Source organism: Sceloporus occidentalis, unplaced genomic scaffold, assembly GCF_023333645.1.
Source record: "Sceloporus occidentalis isolate IW3139 unplaced genomic scaffold, rSceOcc1.0.p SCAF_24, whole genome shotgun sequence".
Taxonomy (NCBI): domain Eukaryota; kingdom Metazoa; phylum Chordata; class Lepidosauria; order Squamata; family Phrynosomatidae; genus Sceloporus; species Sceloporus occidentalis.
The window spans coordinates 1,794,776-1,814,272 of NW_028317004.1; the positions used below are offsets into that span (position 1 = coordinate 1,794,776).

At 43.8% G+C, this 19,497-nt stretch overlaps 1 protein-coding gene across 1 annotated transcript; it reads right to left on the reverse strand.

The window, feature by feature from the left end:
- Positions 1-1,010: 1,010 nt before the first annotated feature.
- On the reverse strand, positions 1,011-8,727 carry LOC149300480 (junctophilin-4-like). The gene is made up of 5 exons (XM_089484994.1): positions 8,349-8,727; positions 7,379-8,171; positions 4,884-5,002; positions 1,216-1,607; positions 1,011-1,091 (listed from the first exon to the last, which is right to left on the reverse strand). The coding sequence occupies exons 1-5, from the start codon at positions 8,725-8,727 to the stop codon at positions 1,011-1,013; spliced, it is 1,764 nt and encodes a 587-aa protein (XP_089341120.1).
- Positions 8,728-19,497: the final 10,770 nt, after the last annotated feature.

Below are 19,497 nucleotides of genomic sequence, written 5' to 3' on the forward strand. Positions count from 1 at the left end.
TTCAACATGAGAAATAGAACTTTGTGAAGTGAGATGGGCCTTTCATTTTCTCCTCTGACACTACATGTTAGCTATAACACATATCTTTGTCCAACACGTATGCAATACTACACACATTGTGCCACACTGGCATTTGTAGTGACCACCCCATGCTTCAATACATTTTACTTTTTATTAGATCAGGTTTTTCATTTCTTCCCTTTTTTTTTTGCATCTTTCATGTTCAAGAGAAGGCAAAATACTGCTACAAAAATAGGAATGTAGTGCATGCTCTGAAAGGGGCGTAAAACACAAGGCAAGAAGGGAGCACAAGGCTTTGGGTGAGCTGGCTCATATATTTTGGTGAGAAGAAAGGAGAGGACAAGGTGCTGGGGGTGATGCAGGAGGGGGCAGGGTGTGATGCAGGAGAAGTAAGATGCAGTGCAGGAGAGAAGAGGGAGCTAGACAGGAAGTTACCAGGCAATTGGGAGTTGGGTCACTTTTTAGGTCAGCAATGGAAAAATCTAGCAAATATATTGAGCTGGATGAAATTCCATGAAGATGGTTTCTCAGAGAAGAGAGTAAAAGAGAGAAAAAGTGACGTAGAAGCTATGATAAGGGGTGGTGGCAGAGAAGAGAAAAGAAAGATAAAAAGGGGAGGGTGTTCAACAGTCATAGTCCATATAGTCATTATATCGTGGTTTACAAGACTGCATCTCAGAAAAAGAGAGACAGAGACAGGGAAGAAGCCACAAGAGGACTGGATCCTGATATATGTTATAAAAAAATCTGGGATCTCAAAAAGTACTAATATTGTCAAGAGGAAAATTTGAAAAAATCGGTTTTGTTTTATATAACAGAATCCAGGCCAAAGAGGGAAAGAAAGTGACACAGAGAGAAAGCCCTTTATATGTAAACATTAGGGTGAAAGAGGTAGAAGAAGAGAGCCAAAGAGCAAATGAGAGAAAATAGAGAATGGGAGAGACAAACTGTGTGCAAGAATTTCCGATAAGGGGCACTTCTTCATCCCATCATGTAAGAAAATACGAGATGAGGAATGCAAGCAAGACATCAAGAAACAACACGACAGCCACCACAAGAGGGTCAGCATCCTGCAAAAGAAGAAGACAGATATCAGTAAGGTACAGACACAGAACAAAAGAACACATAGCTTAATGGCAGAAAAGTGTAATGTTGAAACATGAGAGTCAGAGTGACTTGTCTTGTGCTACTAACCATTTGCATACGTGATATAAGGGGGGGTTCCATTGCCCCCCCAGAGTCCACAACTTCCTCTGTGCGTTCAATGCTGGGTGAAGGGTGAATTAGTCCACTGACAGGGAGGGTTTCAGAGGTCTCTTGCTCTTCTGAGTTGAAAGTTGTATGTGTGGGTGTTTCCACCTCAGGAAGGCTCTCCTCCTCCTGGATGGGAGGACAAGGAGTTCCTTCTCGCAGTGGGCAGCAAGCAGGACCTGGAGGGGTGTCAGGGTGACTTGGAGGCAAGCTTGGATCTGGGGTTTGGTCAGACAAAGGGGTTCCATCATGACATGACTCAGGAGGACGCTGCTTGAGCCAGGGTAACCCACCCTCAGCAGTGTGTTCTTCTCCATCTTGGGCACATAGGGAACCTGCAAGGCAATATTAGTTAGTATGTGGCATCAACATATAGCCAAACAATTAGAACAGATCCAGATACTATGCACAGATGCTTTTACATGCACACAGCAGACATGACAAGATCCATAATGCTTGGGGGAACTCAAAAAAGCTTGTCTCAATTTGCAAAGCACTCCAATGTCTAGACTCATGTGGTGTGCACCATAGAGCTATAAAATTGACCATGTTGTGTGCTTACAATGAATGTACATCTATGTTTATTTGTGCACATTAAATTTGCTGGTCTTGTTCCTTTTATAACAAAGTATATAAGTACAGATTATACATGTAACAAGGTCATGAATCTACTGAGGAACATCTACAGATGAGTAAATGCAATACATAGTAGGCAGAGCACAGGTAATTATTTATTTAGGAAGCTTTTGGTCGCTGTGTGGCCATGCACTTGACTGTGTGCTGACTTAGTGGAAATGGATGGAAGTATCCACAGAATTTGTTAAGAGAAACATAACATGACTTTTTTTCCAAAAGTTCACAATCTAAAATTGTCCCTTGAGTCCCCGACTTTTCTTTATTACTACCAAATGCTTTGTTTTTGTTTGGGAGTCTGTCTACATGTTCAGATTTCTCAGCTTGGGCAGTCCATTCTTGTGGGGTCATCATACAAAAGCATTCGTAAGAAAGGCAATTAATACTGCTTAATAAATAGGACAGGACATTGGTAAGCAGCCTATTTATAAAATGTTTGTTGCAGTGATATATGTACCGCTATATGTATATATGCACCAGGTGTTCTTGCAGTGACTCCTCTGTAGCCAAGTGGACTCACTGTCAAACCTTGTGATTGATTCTCGTTGATTGTGTAAATCACAATATTGTATTCTGTTAAACCCTCTTGAAACGAAGCAATAATATGCAATGTAATATAAATACTGATTTTAGAGATGTATATGTATGCCCTTGTACAGTCAATGCAACACCAGATTTATAAAATTAAGTTTGCATTTTGCTTCAATCTTCAGGATTACAAAATACTGGGGGGGAAAAAGCGCCAACCAAAGCCTCAAATCTAAAATCCATTCTTGTATACGAGTAAATTAGGGGGTATCTGAGACCATGTGGTAAATGCAGCTGGCTAACTACTACATGGAACCTTGTAGATGAGCTATTAACAGGCTAATATATGGAAGACCATCTAATATCTTGTATGATCCCAAGCATGAGTATGAATTCAATGTAATAGCTTCGATATATTATTATTCTCTATTTATTATCATTATTATTATTGTATATTTGATAGCATCTATGGCTGAAAATTCCTGCTGAGGCACCAGTTCAGAGAGAAGGATTATTTCCCTTATTTACAACATACATTTAAATATACAGGATACAAAAATAAACAGTTTTATGATTAAAAAAAACTTATTAAAATAAGCTATGCATGCAAGGCAGTCAATGTTATTTTCTATAAGCAAGACTACAATCTACAAAAATTAGACTATTTTTTTAAATCAATCAGATGATTTAAAATAAATACACCAGACCGAGGGCTTGAAGGCACATGTATATGTTAAAAGCACGCTGCACAACTAAAAAAAACAATGAATGTTTGTGGGTCTGTATATGTGATTTATATAGCATTCCTCCTATATTGATGATAACTTCATGGTGTTAATAAATCAAATAAAAAACGAGTATAGCATGTTAATTTAATGTTATTATATTATATGGCACATGTGTGATTCTACAACTGATAAAACCAAAACTGAATCAATGCAACCAATGGCAGTAAATTTTATGTCATGGATTTTTAAAGTAAAGAAAACATAAAAAAGGTTGCAGATGAGATCCAAGGATAAAACAGCAACACAAACAGGAGATGCTGGGCAGACTGACAGCCTCTGAATATCCTGCCCACAATACAGTATGCATGTGCCAAGTCACATCACCGAGAGCGCTTGTCTCGCCAACCTCATCAAGAAGAAATAACAGATCCTGAAAGATCCGGCTTCTCCTGAAGAAGAAATGATTTCTCAAGTCAGGATAAGAATTGCTTTAGTGGATGTGAGCCAGTGATCTGCATGCATGCAAGCAAATGAATGCTGAATGCTAGCATAACAACCCACATAAGCGTGCACAGATATATCATAGAAGCATAGAATGTGACAGCTGATAACAACCATTCGGCCCATCTAGTCTGCCCATTTACTGCTTCCCTTTAAACTCTTTACAGCAATAAAAAATTCAGCGGATGCACCATCAAGGCTAAGTGCACGTTCGCACACACAATTATTTCTCATTATCTGTCAAATCAACATTTCTGCGTGACCACAAACAGCAACGTGATAATCCTCGCATTCAGAAAACGTGACCACTGCCCACTATAAGAACAGATGGCATGGCAGAGTGATAGGTCAGCACAGTACAATACCCTTACCTACAGGTATATGGGAAAGATAGCAGAGGTCAAAATGATAAAAGTTACGTATAGAAATCGGTGAGATTCATTTTAGTCCAGCTTTTCTGCAAACTCCTGCATTAGTGAATACAATCTTTGGAATATTCTTGTATTTTGTGGGGTTTATATAAAGCCCACCATGTTTAGAACAGCATTTGTTATTTTATGAGTGTTTTTCTTTTACATCTCATTAAGACCATACCTGAAAACTTTCTAGCCTTGGAGCCCCCCTTGCAGGTTGCGGGTAGGAGGTCCCACTGGCATTGCGGGTGGTCCCGCTGCCGTCAGTCGACGGCCCTGCTGAAATTGCGGGCCCTTCAACCCATGTCCCGCTGATGTCCATGCTATTTTTAATGGGGAAGTGGGCTGGAAATGGGGCATGCCGCAACGCCGCTCCCGCAATCCAGAGTTTGCCCTTAGTGACTCAGAGAAGCGCTGCTTTACCCGGAGTCTCTGGAGGAAACCTGAAGAGTTCCCAGGGATAATTAAGATTTTTGTACAGATAGTATTGCCTGCTATTGAGGTCTTAATAAATGTGCTCTAATGTATACTTTTAAATCTGTATTCTGAGATATCTGTTGTTGGAATTACATATATACAACGCATCATAAAACATAATTTACACCAATTGGCATGTAACACCACTTTGAATGCAAAAGTTTGCAATGCACTGTGTATTATTATCATTAATTGTTTTATATAGCTCCATCATATTCTGCAGCGCTGTACAATGGGTAAACAGGTTATCCAGAGTGGGTTATTCCAGAAGTCAAACTGGAACTATTGTTTGTATTGCGCCTGCTCTCACATTATCTAACCATACACTCACTTGGCGTTTCCAGGAGCTCCTCCAAGTCATGGGACAGGATCCGGGCAGCATGAGAGGCCTCCAGTGCCTGCTGTGCCGCTACTGATGCGGATTCAGCTTGAACGCGAGCATCTGCAGCACTGCCAGAGGTAAAAGAGAAACTCAGCACGTAAACAACAATAAGAAAACTGGAGAGGAACTACTGTACATATCATATCAACAGAGTAACCTAGTCGGATTTCTTGAATTTGGGTCATTGTTTATTTTACGTCAAGTTATGGATATATCTAAAGGAACGAGTTAGTGTGTTAGCCATATTGATCTGGGCAGTCAGCCAGCTTTTATAGAGCCAGACAGCTCTATTTGCACATCATGAGAATGAAACAGTACTTGGTGCTTCCATGGAGAAGCACATGGGGCAACTATGTCACAACCATCTGAAATTCCCAATCACAAGGCGTTTGCTGCTGAATAGGATAAAATGAGGTGGCTTGGTCAATGTATATTGCAGGCGGTGTAAAACATTAGAGGGCTTCAAACATGATTACCGAGGAACATGAATAAAAAGCTCTGGGTAGCACCACCATAGCTTTCTAGGCCTCGCTTATCCCGGAGCACAGGATCACTGGGGTTGGTGCTTCATAATGTATAGTGAAGTCAACTCTCCTATTCGCGAATGAACCACAGGGACTCTGTATCACAGGTACCACGCAGGACATACCAAGCTCAATTTTCTCCCAGATTTAGTGTAACAAACACCACTTCAGTGACTTTAAACACTTAGATTTATAACGTTGAAAGTGGCAACATCTCACATATAATATACCGTATTGGCTCGGATATAGGCCACACCCTAAAAGTTTGGTGCTTTTTTAAAGAAAAAGTTTTTTTCTTTAAAAAAGCACCAAAAAAACATGCTGCCACTCTGTCTCCCCCCCCCGAGATATGCTGCCACTCTGTCTCCCCCCCGAGATATGCTGCCACTGTCCTCCCCCCCGCCGAGATATGCTGCCACTGTCCCCCCCCCCCGAGATATGCTGCCACTGTCCTCTGGACAGGGGCTGGCGGGGGACATCTACGCAATACGCGTACACAACTTCCGGTGCCGGAAGTTCGCATCGTAAACAACCTCCGCAGCCGGCGACCATCTGCACGATGCGCTTAGACAACCTCCCGTGCCGGCACCCAACCCCCCCCCCCGTGGAAAGTGCTGGCAGGGGAGGCTGTCTGAGCGTATCGGGGAGTAGGATGCAGGTCCCCTGCACCGCTGCGGGGGATCTGCATCCTAACCCTGCCCGGCGCCCGGGACTGCATGTCCTGGGCGTCGGGCACTAGACCCCGAATATAGGCCGCACCCCCACTTTAAAGACTTAAAGTGGGGGGAAAAAGTGCGGCCTATATTCGAGCCAATACGGTAGTATCTGATGGAAAACGCCAGAAAAGAAGAGACATATTAAAATTAAGAATTTAAAGATCATGGAAGTTTTCTCCCAATTCTACATTTGACAGTTCTATGTACTTAATAAACCTTGGAAATGTAACCTTCTTTACAGATACCTGTATTAAAAAATCCATTATTATATTAACTAAACCCCACCTAACATGAATGGAAAAGGCATCTTTAACTTCCCTTTCTGCATGATTATTACTCCTCATTATGTTATTTATTTCCTGTTAAGTTGCTGATTGTCTTTGGTTCAAGGCAGTCTTTTTAATGAGGATCAGAGAAGGGAGATAACTTTAGGACATGAAATTGTTAAGATGATGATGATGCCAGCTCTGCCACATGCTGTCACCTTTCTTGACTTGCACAAGGTTAATTTAAAACAAAATTCAAAAAGAAATTACACTGCTTGGTCAAACAAAAGTACAAACTTTAGATGAATTTAGTAAGGGTTAGGATCTGCCACTTCACAAATCCCAATACCAAATTTCCAGTTCCACTCGTTAATTCTAAATCGAATAATTTTATTTATAGCTTAAAATATGCAAGGGACGTAGGATTTCAATGGAATGATTATTCCAAATTCATTTCATTTCTTCTCTTCTGTTAAATTACCTTTGTAGAATGGGCACTAGTAAAAATATTATAATGAAAATGAAAACATACATATATGAATAACTAGGATTGCTGATGACATCTGTGCATCTACCCCATGTCATAAAGAATTGTTTTACCCATAAACTATAAACCTTGGTTTATATATATATATATATATATATATATATATATATATATATATAGATATATATACATATATATATGAGAGAGAGAGAGAGATATATTTAATAGTATGAGCAAGCAAGAAGAGCAGACAACAGGACTGAACCTATAGGAAAGAATAAAGCTGTATGCTGCTTGGCTGTAGAAAAAACAGTGGTGCGTTATGGCCAGAAGGAGGCACATGCACAATAATGATACTGCACTAAACTGACAGGCAAATTGAATTGTACTGTACTGTACTGGCAAGAAGGGAGAGAGCATTGCTGGGGTTGTAGTATAAAGACACACTTACCTGGCCACTGCCATCTCTTGCTTCTGTTTTGCAGTACACTCAGCTCTCCTTGCAGCTTCCACAGCTCTTTCCACTTTCTCTCTCCCTTTGCCCCTTCGTAATGGAAACAGGCTCTTGACTTTGCCGCTGGCCAGCATGTTCATTTTATACTTGCCTTCTTCTCGCGAGCCATCTGGGTACGTGGTTCTTCCATAGCCATGCCTTCTGTTCCTCAGCCATTCTCCCTCATAGCAGAGCCCATTGGATCGACGACTGACCCCATACCCACTGCGGCGGTCTCCTCTCCATTCACCTGCATATGTCTCTGTTTCCCAGGCACCAATTGGTAGTTCACTCTCTGTCTCTGCAACACTGGCACTGGAACCATCTTGACTGGCACTAGAGCTCAGGGATCCTCCAGCTCCCCTTGTCTCACTCCTCAAGGAACTACGTTGACTGTCCCGACCGCTAGACGGATTTTTGGCATCTGAGCCACGATGTAGTCGTAAACTATTGAGGATAAGTGAGCGAGTGAAGAAGAATCCTCTTTTTTTTGGCTTCCCATTTCCACCAGCTCCTGGAGGTTCTGAACCAACACCTCTAACTTTTAGGACAAAACCGCCACGGGATCCTGTGGCTGGACTTCCAGGAAGGTGACCGGGAACTGTAGGACAATGTGGACCAGGAGAGTGAGGCAAAGAACCGAGAGTTGGAGTTCGTGGGGAACGTAGGAGAGCCGCCTGATGGTATGGGACACTTTGTCGCACACCATATCCATGTCTCTTACCAGACAGCCACTGGCCTTGATATGTACCTGCATAAGTACATATGTGTAAAATTGGGGGGGGGGGGCAGTCAGTCATGTTATAATCATATGTATCAAACATGTACAGAGTTACACATCTTGATGAAATCTTTGCATGCACTATTTTTCATTATCATATAACACTGTCATTCTACCAACATATTACTGAATAGGTTAGTATCTTACCTCCGTCTGAGTATGTCTCTACGCCATAACCATCTTGCTGCCCATCTGTCCATAGTCCTTCATAACGTGCTCCAGAAAGGCTCTCTCTCACGCCAAGCCTTCCCTTCATCCCATGAGTCCATTCACCCCGGTACAGCCAACGGCCCTTGTGTTCCTCACCTAATCCATTTTTTTTCCCTTGGTCCCAGTATCCACGATATGTGTTCCCACTGGGCCAAGTATAAACTCCCAGAGATTCAAATCCATTACTCCAAAGGCCACTGTACTCTCCCTGCCTTGTGGGACCTTTGCACACACCGTATCCATGTGCTCTGCCATCCTGCCAGTCTCCCACGTAACACCCTCCATCTGAAAACCCAAATGTTCCCCCGCTGAACATGCATGAGCCGTTCTCACATCTAATTCCAACCCCAGGGATGCTCCCAATTAGCTTCCTCGCACACCATGCATTTCTTGCCCCCTCTCTGGTAGTTACAATTTCATAGCACAGCAGAGACCCACAGCCTGCCAGCTGTCAAGAGACCAAACACATTATACTGCCCCTAGTCTATCTTGGTTGCTTTGCCAGTTTCCCTGGATATCACACACACACACAATGCCCTACTGGTTTTTTTGTAGTCACTGTTGCCCAAACTATTTTTTTCTCCCAAGATGTGTAAGAGGGATCCCTTTAACTTTACAAGGCTTCTTCTCTTCAGCTGTCTGAGGAAATCCGTGAAAGATTTTCCCTATAAGCTGTCACTGGAGACCTTTTCTAGTGTGTCCTGGACAGCACATGTGCCTGAAAAGAGAAAACATGATAGGTACAGAACATTATTACATTCTATGTTCCAAGCGTATACAGCCCTGTCACCGATGATTATCTAAGATCACAGGGAACTAGCATAGAAACTTTTGCCCATAATTTGGTATTCATATAATAGAATGTTTAGTGTATATAGCGATAGATATACACATATTTCTAAATACACACATACATAACATTTACATACAGAAATCAGAATACACGCAGTTTATATGTTTATGTATTATATGAGCCAACTGTCATATCTAGGTCCTCTGATTCTGCAATCAGATTGCATATACTAATAAAGTGACAGTGAACAATAATAGCACATGTGTATACAATATCACATTTGCTTTATTTTATATGTGCACAGTGCCCTACACAATCATTACTAGCTCAGCACCCATCCACAAGAAAGCAATGCTTATACATGTCAAAACACAAACTCTATTAGTAAAAACATTAGAAACATATAAATCTTTTATTATATACCTGTGCACCACCGATTCTATGTATTTAGTGGCATGTGACTCTCAGTTGGTATGATATACATGTATACAACAACCTATATATGTAAATGTTTATTAGCAATACTCGCATCCATACAATATAACATGTACAGTAAACATAAAACAGCACACATTTATTGTTATACCCCAAAACACGACTACTGAAAAATGAAATAAGCAGATCTCCAAATTACACAGATATATAGAGAACCTGACATAAGGCTGGTGCTTCTGTGTACATTTAGCTACACGGGACATGCATGCTTGCAAGCAGTAAAAAAATAACAGCGAGAATATCTTAGCCAACACGAACATGTGAATACATACACACATCATATATATCACATAGATGAGAATCAGCTCACACATATCTCTCTACTCACCTCTCAGTGGTTATAGATTCAGTTTGGAGACAGCTGAAGGGGTGGAGGTTTGGAGAAGGAGTGTTCAGAGTGGAGGGTGGAAGAGGGGCTGTGCTGGGGTGGAGGATTGTGAGCAAGGTGCATGGGGGGTAGAATACATGTTTTTGTTTTTAAGGATGGGGTTATACATTCATGGGCTGCATTGCATAAGGTGGACACTTTCATTTTTTGGGTGGGAGATTATTAGCTTTAAATGATGAGCATGGCGAAGGGTCCAAATGGTATATTGTGCTAGGTGTGATAGGTGTTATGAGATTGGAGTGACAATGTGAGATAGGATGTAAAAATAGTCAACACATAGTATGGATGCGATTGGTTATAGAATGTTGTGGATGTGTAGGGTTAAAGTGATTGTGATTTAGAAAGAAGTTTTTTTTTGCTTTGTAGGAGGTGAAATATAATGGTTAACCCTTTACTGCAATGGTAGTATTTGGTACATGCCTTTTTCATATTGATTCAACAATAAGTGTAACGTAAGTAAATGACTGAAGACTAAAATCATATTTAATGTATGTGGTTATAAATTTAGAAAACTGGCTGTATTTAGCAGGGACCCTACGCTCGCACACTGTATACAGATCTATTCATTAGTGCGCAGTCTTCCTGCCCTCCCTAGTAACATCCTGCAAATGTGCCATGGATACCATCACTATAGCAACAGGAAGAAGAGAGGCGGGTCCTATGGAAACAGTTGCTATGGCGAAGAGGTTTCCAGCATCCTCAGCTATTTTGTTACATACACTGACATACACGCACAGACAAATGCATAAAAACACATATGTTAACAAAGGCAAACATATTTTGTGTAATAAATACAACACCCTCAATGTGATCCAAGGTGGACTGCGAAGATCTGAAGAGTTGTACCACCATTAGGTTAAAAGTATAAGGACGGTTTTGTGTGAGAGATTTTAAGCAGATATTTAACTTGGCTCCTCTGAATAAAAATGTTTGTTTAGGACAACCGTACACAAACTTCTGGCATTGACTACACATAGAGCCAAGGTGGCCATTCCGACCGCCAAAATAAAGTTATTTCTCTTAGGTATTTATTTTTTTATCAATTCACCGTTTATTCAAACAGTAAGCAGAAAAAGGTTTGAACAGTGATATACACAGCGCAAAGATACAATGAAAGTACAAAACCGGCTTTCAAAGGCATCAATAAAAAGCGGTATTACAGGCATCAGTGGAAAACAAAAGGGCAGCAGCGACACAAAAAACGAGGTAAACGAAATGTAATATCATCCGAATACATCGTGCATATCATCAGCTGTGCGGGGCAAACGGTATTCAACGAGGACACAAAAAGCGTCAAGGAACCAAAAAGACGCTTCGAACGATAATAGGAACCAAGAAAGAATGCTCCGCAGGGAGTACATGTGCAGTGTACATAATAACAATAAGAAACTAAAAATAAAGAAAATAAAAATATATATAGTCATACCATGCCATCAAAATCGTGTAAATGTGTATGTGTGAGAGATTGAGAGAGAATAATGTACCACGTATCAGGGGTATCCAAATAGCATACCAGAGCACCACAAATGGGTGGAGATATTTATGAGGAGGCACAATGAGGGCCAAGAATAGTGCGAAAATCAGGCGACGAAACAAACGAATGCCACCAGAACCACTTAAGGTCATTCTGATGGCCCTTACCCCTAGCGGACCAAATGAGATCCTCCATTTGAGCCACAAACATAACTTTTTTAAGCCATGCCTGTAACAGAGGTGGATTGGGAGACTTCCAAAACCGCGGCACAATTGACTTAGCGGTGTTAAGTAAATGTATTGTCAACGAGCGTTTATACGCGGCGTGGGGAAGGGGGTTTAAGTGCAGTAGCACGGAAGCTGGGACGTAGTGAATGTCAGGTGCACACACCAAGTCAATGACCCTCCAAACCGTGTCCCAAAAGGATCGGATCGGAGGGCACGACCACCATAGGTGGAGCAGCGTACCTCCCGCGGCACCACAACGCCAGCAGGCATCCGGAACCAAAGGGATAAACCGATGTAAGTCCGCAGGGACCTTGTACCACCGCGTCAGAACTTTGTAGGAGCACTCCTGCAATTTGCTAGAGAGTGATCCCTTATGAATTGCCAGCAGCGCCTTATCCCACTCTTGTGGAGAGGGGGAGATACCCAGATCACTCTCCCATAGGCTGAGGAAAAAGGGTTTAGTAACCGAAACGGAGTCCAACAGTATAGCATATAGCGCCGAAAGGAGATGCTGTGGCTCCGTCTGGTGGGTGCAGAGAGACTCAAAGTTGGAGAGCGGTCTGGACAAAAGGGTGGTCCGGGGTAAAGAGGAGATATAATGGCGCAACTGGTGTAAAAAAAAACGCTGAGCCTGAGTCGAATCAGAGGAGGCAAAAACCACCTCCGCGGTAACAGCAAGGGTCCCTAAGCAGACATGGTGGTAGCGTAGGGGCAACCGAGCGAAAGAGCGCAGGGGCAGCGAACGGCACAACCTCCAACCCGGCAAAAACTCCGGGTTAGGGACCAGTGGGAGCATGGGACAAGGCATAGACGATATCACACCACCCCTCATAGCGTGCCCGATCACCCGAAACGTAGGCAATAACGTCGTGAAGCGACCTATATCTGAGCAGGGATTCGGGCCAGAGAGCCATGGGAGCACATTTAGGGGGAAAGACAAGAGGGCCTCCTCTACCGCCAACCACTGTTTGGGAACACCGATAGTCCACTCCACGATCCTCCGCAGGTGGGCGGCCCTCCAATAAAGCTCTAGATCAGGGACCCCCATGCCCCCCTTAAGTTTAGGGCGAATTAAATGGGAACGAGCCAGCCTAGGTGACCTAGCCGACCAAATGTAGGAGGTAAAAATCCGAGCACACTTCTTGAAAAAAGTCCTTGGCACAAAAATCGGCAAGGATTGGAATATATATAAAAATCTGGGAAGGATATTCATCTTGAGGACGGGAATCCTGCCAAACCATGAACTATGCGAAGAAGCCCACCTGCGGAGGTCTGCAGAAACAGCATCGAGGAGCGGCATTAGGTTAAGGGAGAGCAACCGGGTGGAATCAGTGGAGATTTTAAGACCCAGGTAAGTCAAGGAACCGTCGCAGATACGAAAGGAGAACTTACGGCCGAGCAGTTGCACATCGGAGGGAGGAATGCCGGTACAGAGGAGCTCCGACTTCTGAACATTAATTTTATAATTGGATAGGCGTCCAAATAAGTCCAGCTCCGAAAGTAGATGGGGCAGGGAGGACCTAGGCCGTGTGACAAAGCATAACATGTCATCAGCATACAAGGCCACCTTGTGTTGAACACCCGCTACAGAAATCCCAGACACCTGGGGGTTAGCGCGGAGCGCAGCCGCCAGAGGCTCCAGCCCCAAAATAAACAAAAGTGGAGACAGAGGGCAGCCCTGCCGCGTTCCGTTCGACAGGGTGACCGGGCCCGACAAAAGACCGTTAACCTTAATATGAGCCTTCGGTTCATGGTACATTGCCTTAAGCCATGTCAAAAAACAGCGTCCAAGACCCAATTTCTCCAACAGACGGAACAAATAGGGCCAGGCCACCCTGTCAAACGCCTTTTCCGCATCTAAAGAGACCAACGCAAGCGGCAGGGAGGAATGGGCAGCAAAATCCAAAAGATCAAGGACCCTGATAGTATTATCCCTAGCCTCTCTGCCCGGGACGAAGCCCACCTGGTCAGGATGTACAAGACGGGGAATTAGGGGCTTCAGCCTGTTCGCCAGAATTTTCGCTAATAACTTAACGTCCGAATTTAAGAGGGAAATGGGACGATAACTGCCACAGGAATCAGGGTCTTTCCCGGGCTTCAAAATTACAGAGATATGAGCCGTATTGGTTTGCAGAGGGAAATGCTCCCCAGACGCCAAAGCGTTGAATGTTTTAACCAAGTGCGGACCTAATATGGGAATAAATTTCTTGTAATAAGCAATCGTGAGACCATCCGGTCCCGGGCATTTCCCCTGTTTAGTAGACTTAACCGCATCGACAACCTCGTCCAAAGAGATAGGGGAATTCAAAGAGTCAATTTCAGGTACAGTAAGAGATTTCGGGAAATACTTGGCTAGGTAGGCATCCAAGACTGAGGTATAATCCGGGAATGCATCCCGGACAGAGGGCAGGGCATAAAGCTTTTGATAAAAAGAACGGAAACATTCCGCAATCTGAGGAGTGGAGCACAAGGGTTTGCCCCTATCAGAAACAATACGGGGGATAAAGTTAGTCGCCTTCTGAGACCGAAGAGCCCTAGCGAGCAATCTCCCCGGTTTGTCACCAAACTCAAAAAACCGTTTCCTCGTAAGGAGGAAGTGGCGTTTAAGTCGCGTATTCGTTAGGGACGCTAAGGAGGCACGAAGAACTTCCAATTGGGTCAACACCGCCGGATCCCTAGTGAGTTTATGCGAACGCTCAAGATCCGAAATTCGTTTAATCAGATCCAGCGTTTCTGCCAGCGCAAGGGTTTTAATATGGGAGCCAATTTGAATAAATTTCCCCCGGACCACCGCCTTATGGGCCTCCCAAACCGTAGGAACAGGGACGTCTGGGGTATAATTGTCTTGAAAATAATTGTCCAGAAGTTCCGTGACGTCCGAAGCATAGGTAGGATTAGATAGGATATTTTCATTAAGACGCCATATCCAGGGCCGAACCGGGAAGGAAGAGAGCTTCAAAGACATAAAGACCGGGGAATGGTCGCTAAATGTAGAAGGCCCAATCGACGAGGAGTGCAACATAGGAAGATGATGGTGTGAAATAAAAAAAGTGTCAATCCGCGTGTAACTGTTGTGCAGGTGGGAATGGTATGTATAATCCCTATCGAAGGGGTGAAGTGTCCTCCAGGCATCAATAAGCTGGGCTAAATGCAAAAGCCGTTTAAGGCGATTGATTCTAGCATAAGCTATATGGGATCGTCCCGTGGAGCAATCTGCGGAGGGGTGAAACACCATATTGAGATCCCCCCCCATAACGGTGAGGCCCTCCTGGAACTCCATAAGGCGTTTAATCGTGGACGTTAGGAACTGAGGCTGCCGGCGATTTGGGGCATAAACGTTTGCTAGAGTAATTTTATGCGAGCCAAGGAACCCCTTAATGAAAATACAACGCCCATCTCGATCCCTCCAACTATCTAACACACGAAAGGGCAATGATTTGTGTATGAGTATCGCCACACCTTTGGATTTCGAATGGGGGTGACTCGAGAGAAAGATGGAAGAATATCTATGGTTAGTCAGCCTAGGTTCTTTAGTGTCACGAAAATGCGTCTCTTGCAAAAAGGCGATACGTACTTTCAGTCTATGGAGCTCCAGTAACAGTCGGGATCTTTTTTCAGGTACATTCAACCCCCTAACATTCAGGGAGACCAGTTTAATAGATTCAAGTGACATTAGGCCGAGTGGAGAGACAACTGGTATCATAAGATGGCATGGTGTGTAGTTGCACATATACCCGAGAAACAGAGCAGAAACGAACAATCAAACATAAAACAATAAAGGAAAACAAATATAAAACCAATCTCAGGAAAACTGCGGGATCAAGATGCCAGGGCATCAACCAGTGAGCATGATGTCCAGGAGACTGGACAAATACCAGACGGTGGAATCCCAAAGGACTCCACCGGGCAAGCTCCAGGGGGGACACTCTCCCGGAAAACCGGAAGACGTGCGCAGCACGTGAACCTAAGGTAGCAAGACAAGAAAATTCCATATAGGAAGCCTTAGATCACATAACAGAAACACAGGGTACATAGGACATAACAAGTGTGAAGTGTGATGTGGGTGCGAGCGTAGACAATATGTTTGAAGGGCAAATGTAAAACCGGAGATGAACCGGCTATAGCCAGAAGCCCAGAAGGCATATGTCAAGCAAAATAAAATGTAAACAAGAACAAAGAAAAATACATAACGGCGGAGAAAATAACACCCCCCCCCCCAGCACGAACCAGTAGCGCTAACAAAAAAAAAAAAGGGTATTCGAGAATGCCAGCGTCGGAACGACGCCAGGTAAAAGGTCCCAAAATATTAAAGTCAAACCTAAAGAAAAAGAAGAAATTGTAGAGACGACTAGAGGTTGTATCTCACATGAGTCCCGACGACTGGAAACCTTGGGTGTAGGTACACAGAAGGCTGAGACCTGGTGCAAGGGATGTCTGTAGCGTGTTGTAGAGAAGCTGGTCGTCGGACCGTCAGGAAGATCTCAGCCAGACGAGGAGAAGGGCACCAACTGTGCCAACAAAGCCGACGCCAGGAAACAGGCAACAGATCCGCAGGTAGTCGTCGTAGGACGTCGTCGAGGGACCACGAAGTACATCTCGAAGAGGAGGGCACAAGGTCCCCAGGAGGGAGAGGCAGGTAATAAAACTAGGTAAGCATCAACTGTACCAGGCATGACCCTTAGAGAATATCCCGTCGCGATGGCGTCCCAGCAGAACGCTTGGACCGGGGTTGACGTCTCGGCAACTGGGACCATGTCGCGGGTAAGGCGGTCAGGCGCGGAGCAGGAACCCAAGCGTTGGACCATTCCGGGAGAGTAACCGGAGGAAGATTAAGCTCCGCAAGGAACTCCTGAAGGTCGGAGGGCTGTCGGAGAATCACAGAGTGAGTACCTTTCCTCGCAATCAAAGAAAATGGGAATCCCCATTTATATGGGATACCCGCTTCTCGCAGAGCCATCGTGAGAGGGCGAAGTAGCCGCCTGGACTGCAGGGTGATCGGTGAAAGATCCTGAAAGATGTTAAGCTTCTCACCCTGGAAGACAATGTCTTTTTTAACACGGCACAAACGCATTATGTGGTCCTTCACCCGATACTCGTGTAGGCAACAGATTACGTCCCTCGGTGGCATATCCTCTGGCCCCCTGGGGCGAAGCGCCCTATGGGCCCTATCAAACACAATAGGGGTATCCTCAGGCTGGTCTAGAATATTGTTAAACAGGGCCTGGAGGGTGGAAGGTAGCTCAGCAGCAAGTACAGTCTCGGGTAGGCCCCGAATCCGGATATTGGATCGGCGGCCCCGGTTATCCAAATCCTCAACTTGACGAAGGAGACGAGATATCATACCCTGCTGGGAGGCACATTGGTCGGATAAGCCATCCACTGTAGAGGCAATCTTGGTATGCCCATCTTCAAGAGAGGCCACACGGTCACCAAGATGGGAAAGGTTGTGTTTTATTTCCTTCAGGTCTTCACGAAGGCCCGATAAGGCGGAATGAATTAATCCAGCCATCTCCGCCTTTGTAGGTAAGTCTTTGACCGCTTCCTGCCATGCATGCTCCGGGTGCGGTAGAGATGGTGCCAAAGAACCCGCCAAGGAAGGTGAATCCGAGTGAGTACTGCGCGGGCTCGGAGGCGGAGACACCATTTTGGCATGCGGAGGGTCCAAGTCCCGATCCGGAAAACTATTAAAATAAGCCTTCACTGAGGCCGGAGGAGGCTTCTCCCGGTGCCCAGTGGATTTAGGTGTCGACGCCGACCTGTGTGTCTTGCCCATCATCGAAAAAAAAACCCCAAAATGCGGTAGGTTCCACAGAGCTAGCAACTCATGCGGCCATATTCAGCAAGCGCTAGCCACGCCCCCCTTCTCTTAGGTATTTATTACTCAGTTTAAGGGAATATTTTCATGGTTAAATTCACAGGGGATCTGCAGCCCCAGCCAAGTTCCAGTTTGCATTTCTTCTAAGCGGTCCAACCTCGGCATCAGGCGATGCAGGTCTGTCTCTACAGGGTAGGAAAAATATATTGCATGCTGTTTCAGTATTAATCCGTAGCCACTGGCACTGTTCACCCCCGGAATAGATGGCAGACTTGCAGTAGGGGCCACACACCACCATGGGGACGGCCTTGCTGTCCGCTATCCAGTTTCAAACTGGACAGTCAGACTTTGCTTTGGTCCAAGGGAAAAAAAATAATGTTTTAATCAAAGTTAGTGATATTTTAAGAACCCTAGACAACTTTTCTTGAGTCGAGACCCATTTAAAGTCTGTGTGAGTTTAACCAAGGGAAAATGCTATGAACACATGCTGAGTAAAGCAACTCTGGGACCATTGCATTGACTCCATTCATCAGTCAGACATCTGAGGCTTTCACGGTTAAGTAACCATATTCACGTATGTAGTGGTCCAGTATTTTAATCATAATAAGCCCAATCACCTATCAAAAGTATACGATAAAATTGTATTTGAAAAGGTACAGCTGCAGTGTGATATGGAACAAAGATCTCTTAAATGTAGGCTGAGAATCTAGTTTTTTGACCTGCTTAGCTAATAACATGCAGTCACCACTTCTACAAGACATGAAAGCAGCATCATCCAAAGATTTCACAGACACTCCCCGTGATCCACAGAGGATTTATTTAAACAGACTGGTCATCCATCAAGCATGTATTGACTTATGCAGTTCTTGGTGAGTAAAAATTGCAGTTGAATCTGAGAGGAGAAGGGGGCAGGGGGTTACTAAAAGAGCGATGCCATTATGGAGAGGATAGCTGTACAGCAAGATGTGCTTAAATATGATAAAATAATTTAAATGTTTACTTTAAAGCAGATCTGTAGCTTTCTCAAATCCTGCTGTACCAATTAGTATACTAAACAAACGTGTAAACATGGTTACAGCCTAAATAGTACGAATAGTACTAAATATCCTTATTTGTATACCATAGGAATAGCCAGTTTAAAGGACAGTTTATTGCTCTAAACAGCCGTGCCAAAGGGATAACGGTCAGATGGTTATTGCCATTGATTGGCTGTTTGAAGTAGCCAATCAGTGAAAGGAAAGCGCTCACATTTAAGTCCATGGGGATCTAAACAGGCTCCTGTCCTCAGCATGCGCTGAATCAATGCTAGACCTTACTGGCCGCAAGTTTATCACACATCAGACACATCTCCTGCACAGAAAGTAGCTGGAGGAACTCCCCCATGCATTTCCAAGGGGGGCACCACTGCTATCATGCACATTAAAGTGCATTTTCCATAAAAGACGTAAGGGGTTCAAGCAATCTTGAATTAAATAATAATCATCTGAATTTAAAAAAAAAACAAAAAAAAACATGATTAAGATTAATATTTAATTACAAGGTAGTTGAATATACATAAGCAGGGTGTTGATATTCACAGAGACAAATCACTAAGGTTCCAAAAAAAATACAAATAATTAAAAACAGGTAATGAGCGTTCACTCAGAAACCCTTAAGCACAGTACCCGAGTGTGCCTGATAAACCCAAAAAGCACCCAGAGGGACGTAAGATAGTTGAATCCAAGATGACAAATATATTAATATGGGCTGTGTTTCAAAGGATAGGTGTTCTTCTCAACAGGAGAATATTGCTGTGAACGATAATTAACAGATGTGCTGTTTTATCTTTCATAAATGTGTTTTATTTATAGTTTTAATAGTATGCAAAAGGATATTTCTAATATCACAGTATCAC